At 42.2% G+C, this 6,475-nt stretch overlaps 1 protein-coding gene across 1 annotated transcript; it reads right to left on the bottom strand.

Moving 5' to 3' along the window:
* Positions 1-5,396: 5,396 nt before the first annotated feature.
* On the bottom strand, positions 5,397-6,060 carry LOC130210267 (zona pellucida sperm-binding protein 3-like). Its single transcript, XM_056440298.1, has 2 exons — positions 5,616-6,060; positions 5,397-5,537 (listed from the first exon to the last, which is right to left on the bottom strand). Exons 1-2 carry the CDS (start codon positions 5,925-5,927, stop codon positions 5,415-5,417), a joined length of 435 nt encoding a protein of 144 aa, XP_056296273.1. The 5' UTR covers positions 5,928-6,060; the 3' UTR covers positions 5,397-5,414.
* Between the last annotated feature and the right edge of the window lie 415 nt (positions 6,061-6,475).

Genomic DNA, 6,475 nt, shown 5'->3' with positions numbered 1-6,475 from the left:
AAGATAATTTTCTTACATATGAATTTTAGGTAAACAGTCCATGCAATTTTGGCCCAGGATTTTCTGGGAAATAATGCCTGTACTGATAAAGAATGCCGAAGAATAACCAGGCCTTTCGGATTGCCTTTGAATTCAAAGGTGTTAATGTGTTCTAGGCAGCAGCTGAATCACAATGACAAACATATGCCCCACTAGATGTAAACATGGTTGTAAATGACCAAGTACAGCTGATGCTGAGGAGGACCATGGCAGATCAAAGGTGGAGTTCTGGGTGCTGCACATGGATGTATGTTTGAACATATATTTACAATTGTAACCTCTTTTGACACCCTCAATGACCTTGTACTTGTAAACAAATATCACACAGAGTTAATTGCTTCCTCAATTTTGTTTCTACATGAGAGCTCACATCTTGTTTATTGCTATTTCCATAATCACGCAATGATTTTTTTTATAGTTTGCACTTCCACTGTAAACCAAACAATCCCCATGTATATTCAATATGTAATCTTATAACAAAATCGTTGTCATTTCAGATATAATTATTGCAAAAGTGAGGAAATTCTAGCAAATAATTAACTGGCAGAGTATCGACATCAGATTAAAATCTGGATGTTTGCTTATGAATGAGCTCCTGTTTAGAAGGAGCTGGTTTCATAGAGATGTTTTTGGCACCTGGTTTGGGAGCTAGTGGCAGAGCAACTCTTAGTGCCCTCACTTCCAGTGCCCTCTGCACAAGACCTTGTAGGTGATCCTGGGATGTCGCAACATAAGTTGGTCTTGCATGATAAGCCCCCGAATGCTTCTTGTACTCCATTCGGAACCTACTTTCCCCAACGCTTGCTGATGCTGAATTTTCTGCCAGCACAACTGCCTGCTCCCTCCCAACATTGGCATTGTGGTCTAACACAGCCAACTGGTTCCTGCCTAACATGCACTGAAAATCAAACTCTTGTCTTTTGGGGCAAAATACCAAGAGTTTTGAATGAAACGTGTCCAGTTTCCATGTATGGCAGAACAAACTAAGCTGCCGGATGTCCCTGACTAGCTTAGGCTCCAGCACAATATCCTTCAAAGCCAACAGAGAGGGACCCTTCAGCCACAGTATTTCTTGCTGTTCTTCCTTTGTCAATGGTTTGTGTGGACACTGGTTGACAAAAGTGCTCCCTGACCATCTATGTATGCCAGCTACATGGTAAGTCACACTAGTGAATAGTTCTACCAGTTTATCAGGGTTTCCTTCACAATTTCTACTGCTAAACCACACATGATTTAGGATACTCCTCACCCAGGGGGCCAAGTCTGCATGTTTCTTTTTCTTTGTAAGTTCCTTCAACTTCTTCCTAATACTGTTTACAATGTGGAATACATCGAACTGGTGGTCAATGCCCCTCCCACTGTAATCCTTCTTTATCACTGCTCGAATTCCCACATGCCTGTCTGTGGCCACAGTGCCAACAGGTACACCCTCCTCCAGAAGTCTATCCAGGACCTTACAAAAACCATACTTCTCCATGGATTGAGAAGTGCCTGTTTGTGTCACTTGAACCAACTCAAAATCTAATATTTTTTCAGTCTTCGAATCCATGAAGGAGTATGTGCAGTACTTAGCACAGAAACCAGGACTATCACATCTGCCATCTCCACCTAGGTTCAACTTTTCACTTGAAACTTGTGCCTCATCTACCAATCTCTGCCTCTCTGCCACCCACCTCTCATTAATCACTGGTAACAGAATATCTCTCTGAAAGGCATAGAAAGTTGACTCTGAGATGAAGGCAACATTTATCAAATCTGCAAGCTTCTTTACTCTGGTGTATGTTAGCCCAGAGTAGAGAGTAGCAGCACTTAACAAAAGATTACCTGATGCAATTTTGCCCTTTCCCTTCCCAATGAATGCTTGGCCTGACCAGGTCACCTCGTTATGGTCACACAAGTATTCTATATATATGAGGATATTTGTGCCAGAGATGACTGTACGAGTCTTGTGGACTGGGCTTTTACATTGTGAACAAACAGTCAAGCTGACAAGTTTGTCGATAGACTCTTCAAACACTATAAACCTTCTACATTGTACTTGAGTCCAGAATTCACCATTGTCGTCATCCATGCTGGACTCGTACGAATCGCCAGAACCATTTAGAAAGCTACCATCTAACTTTTCTTCCAGCTTGGTTGGTTCCTCTGCACTGTCCGTGTCCACATACATATCACTGGACTCCGAAGAAGTTTCTATGTGTATGTCAGTTGACTGCGTGGAGCAAAGCTGTAAACCCTTTGATGATGAAGGCACAGGGCTACATGGATGCAAGAAATCCTTTGGTGGATTATTTATCACGGGTGTGGAGGTAACCACAGCGTCAGCTGAAATGTCATCAGGCCGCTTCATACTGTAACAGTGGTCAGCATCTACGGCAGGGTGGCTGGCCAGCTTACTCAGCAAAACTTGTGTGCCTGGTTCAAGGACACATATTGATGATTCAGCAGGAAATATCTGTACTGGGTCTGTCTGGACCTCACGATGACACACCTGAAACAGAAGAATTGTACAGATAATTAAAATAAAAGAATTGCGCTATCTGATTTTGGTTTTCGGGAATCAAGGTTGCTAATTCATATAGAACTGATTCAAATTGTAAAAACAATTGCAGTGACCTACTATAAACCTAAGGCAATATGTGTAGGCAGAGCTCATCGGAAACTCACTGGTACCTTCTAGTACCTCCAGAGTCCAGACTCCAGTACCTTCTACCTAGTGTCAAGTAAGCCTGCTCCCTTAGCAGCCTAGATACTATACTTTAGTGTGTATATAGTAACATGAACAATTTCAATTATATTTTATTCTTAAAATTAAAGAGGTCTCTGTTCTGCATTTATTACATAGGTACTGGTCTGATTTCTATAAACTGCAGGATCTTTCAGGTCTAATAATAAAGTGACTAAGTTTTAATATGTTTTTCCACAACAGAAAAAGCAGCTTTATGAAAATGTCACTTACATTGGCAGGATATACAGGATCTGGCTGTCCCAGCTGAACTGGTTCTTCAGAGTCACAATCACTTGATGATGGAGGGCTTTGTGCTGGTGCTACTGAACTTGCTGCTGAGGCTTTTGACAGTTCATGAAGAAACTGAAAAATAAATGACAATTAATAATGTATATTGTGAATGTCTAAAAGTGGGAGGATCGTAGGTAATATAAATGGTTCTACCCCATACTTTAATAGGTATGGAGACTGTAAACCAGAAAATGACCAATTACAAACAAACATATATATGTCATAATTTGGTTTCTTTTACCTACAAACAAGCCTAATGGGTGTAGCACGTTGTTGATTTGGGCTACAGGTACCCTTTAAAAACCATGATAACATTGATGCTAGTCCTAATTTTTCTAGGATTATTTATCATTATAATAATAATTATTATTTTATGTTAAGTATACCTTATGGTAGGATGGCTTATTTCCACATATGATGTTATAGCCTATATGTATATAATCTATATATAATAATTTAATTAACAAATAAAATTAATTATGTTTATTATTAATAGGCCAAGCACATTGACATTCCTCTATAAAGATCTAATTATACCACAGATACGTGGTCAGTTATAATATAAATTAGTCATCCAAATTAAAGTAAATTTACATTACATATCACAGGTCCCATAATAATATTTATGCCAGACTTACCTTTTGTTTATCTCTGTTCGCAACACGAACATTGCGGCCTTTATCTGATGCTGCTGCTTTTCGATGAACAAATACCGTTGGTACAGCATCGGGCTTCAACTTGGTCCGGGCCTGATATCCCATTATTTCGGCCTGCATGTTTCTCTCATAGCAATCTGGATCGAAGTGATCTTCACATACCACGGAGTTTCTGCTGAATGTAAATGTTTTAAAAGTATGCCCGGTTCCTAAATTGTGCAGCCACTTCTTCGCGAGCACCTTCTTTTCCTCTGTACTAGGTTTGGGCACGCAAAATAACTTTTTAGTCTTGTGACTCCGTTTATTATTGAGACAACCGAACGCCTTGCACTGCGCCATCTTGGCGTGAACTCCAGACGTGAACTGGTTTGAGCCCACCGATCTATCCCAAGAAGCAACGCGTGTAGAAGTGGCTCCGGATTGGCTGAATTCCTTTCAACGACTCAACGTCATAGTTAGCTTTGAAATGAGTAAATAACTAGCAAAATGGCTGCGCCCTGAAGCGTTCACGGACTCGGAATGTTGACAAAGAAATGTAAATCCTCGGGCTATGCGTGACTTGTTGACAATAGCAGCAGGGTAAATATGATTTATTTGATGCGCCGAATGGATGTAGCACGTTCTTGTTTTGCACTACAGGTACCCTTTAAACCTTTAGAAGCCCAGTCCTGATCCAGAGGGGTTTGCCAGCTACAAACCGATCCCTAATCTTTCTGCCTCGTGGAAGTTGTTAATCAGCTGTGACTTTCTCCAACAGTTTGAAGACAGTATTTTGTATAGCCCCAAAATTACAAATTTGCTTCAGGGCTTTACAATCTGTGTACATAGGACATCCCTATCCCAGGACCTCACATTGGATCAGGAAAAAGGATGGGAGCCAGAGCCTTCAAGCTCCTCCTATGGAACCAGCTTCCACCTTCAGTCAGGGAGACGGTCACCTCATTTAAGACTTAGGACTTTCCTCTTTGATGAAGATGTTTAGGATACATTTCTCTTTATGGATGAATTTACATCTCCATTGCACATTACTATGTTCGTGTCATAGGGTCCATTGGACCTAGCTGTCTGAAGCTGGTCCTGGGTCCTTCCTTGCCCCTGGCCTTCCCAATGGCCCTGCCTGAAGGGCCTGGCCTCTTGAGGGATGTCCTGTGTAGATTGTAAAGCCCTGAGGCAGATTGTGGGCTTTAATAAATTGAATTCAAAGTCCTCTAAACTATTATGTAGAAAGTCACAACTGATAGCGACACTCAAGGATCCGAGCCAGGCAGAAACATTGATCAGTCTGTAGTGAGGCAACACCTCTGGATCAGGAGAGGGTGTTTATGGTTCAGATACTTTGACTGTGGTAAATGGCACATTAAAGACAAATTGATAACATCTAGTAGATAAGAGCCAATAAGGTAAAACCTCTTTAAGCAGCCTCATTTGGATGAAATTAAACATTTCAAATAGTCATTTTTTGTTGTAGTTTCAACATTAGACAGTCCACAGTTGCCTTTTCCTAATCAACTCAAACTTATTTTCAAATGTCTTTCAGATCCCATCTTCTGTGGAGCATCAGAGCCTTTGTGTCTCGTCGGGATTCAGGAATAGAGCCGAGTAAACCAGTGGTCTGAGAAATTAAAAAGTTTATTTTGGTTTGCTTTGACACAAAGTAAATATCTACACAGTAAACTCAAGGGCGTCGTTGCAGCCGGTCATCATCTCGTGTAGTGGCACTCGACTCCGATGACGGCACTCTGGCTCCTCGTGATGTGACTCCCGTCAGACACTTTGGGGTCGTAGATCAGTGTAAAGGCATAAATTAAGTAATCCTCCGTTATCTAAGAAAGAGAGAGAACTACTGAGTAACATTCCACTGAAAGTACAACAGCAATGCATTTAAAGAGCAAAACCCTCACCACTCGTTGGCTGCCACAGTCGTGCAGCTCGTATTCAAAGACCAGCACATGAGCCCAGTGGTCGATCTCAGTAGGGGAACAGCCACCGAGTGTGATGTCCTCTGGGTCGATCAGCTTGCCAAGGCCCAGCAAGTCCTGGCTCACTTCCACCTGGATCCTGCTTTCCCCACACCGCACAGCCACGCGGTTGCCAGTCTCTGGTTTCCGCAGTTCAAAGTTGACAGGGGACACCTTCACCGAATCCACTGGATCTTCCGGAAACCTCCAGGACAGAGAGTCGTCCACCGGCTGGATCTGCTGAGCCCGGAACATGGCGGCTTGTTGAGTAGACTTCCTGGAGGGCCCTCTCTCAGGCGCTGCTGCTGCCCGCTCAACTCCAACTCCCAGGTAGTTTGGTGCTCTGGTTCTGAGGAATCTAGCAGCACTGAAGCTGACGCACACGAGCACAACGCCCAACACAAGAAGCTGGCTGGAGCCCATTGTTGCAGACACAGAACTGGGGATGCAGATTCCTCCAGCACGGCCACTGCAGGCTGAAATAGGCAGTGGCTCCTCCCACTGACTCGTTAGCTTGATCGCTTTGCAGAGGTGTAGATCTCACAGCTGCACAGGCCTTACTAATTAGCAGAGACCAATGTATGTTTACAAGGGAAGAGAAACAATGAATCAATCAAGTGGTCAAAGTAACTAAGAACATGTATTCAAGTGCTGTTAACATATTGAGATATTTATTTAATGTTTGTACTTCTATTCCATTACATTTCTCACTCAGAGTAACTATAATAATAGTTAATGGTTACTTTACAGATTAAGGGGTTGTCTACACAATGAAATATCAAATTATCTTTTTTAATTTCTTC

Source organism: Pseudoliparis swirei, chromosome 20 (genome assembly GCF_029220125.1).
Source record: "Pseudoliparis swirei isolate HS2019 ecotype Mariana Trench chromosome 20, NWPU_hadal_v1, whole genome shotgun sequence".
In the NCBI taxonomy this organism is placed as follows: domain Eukaryota; kingdom Metazoa; phylum Chordata; class Actinopteri; order Perciformes; family Liparidae; genus Pseudoliparis; species Pseudoliparis swirei.
The sequence above is the reverse complement of the archived record's forward strand: the minus strand, read 5'-3'. Positions and strand labels throughout refer to the sequence as shown.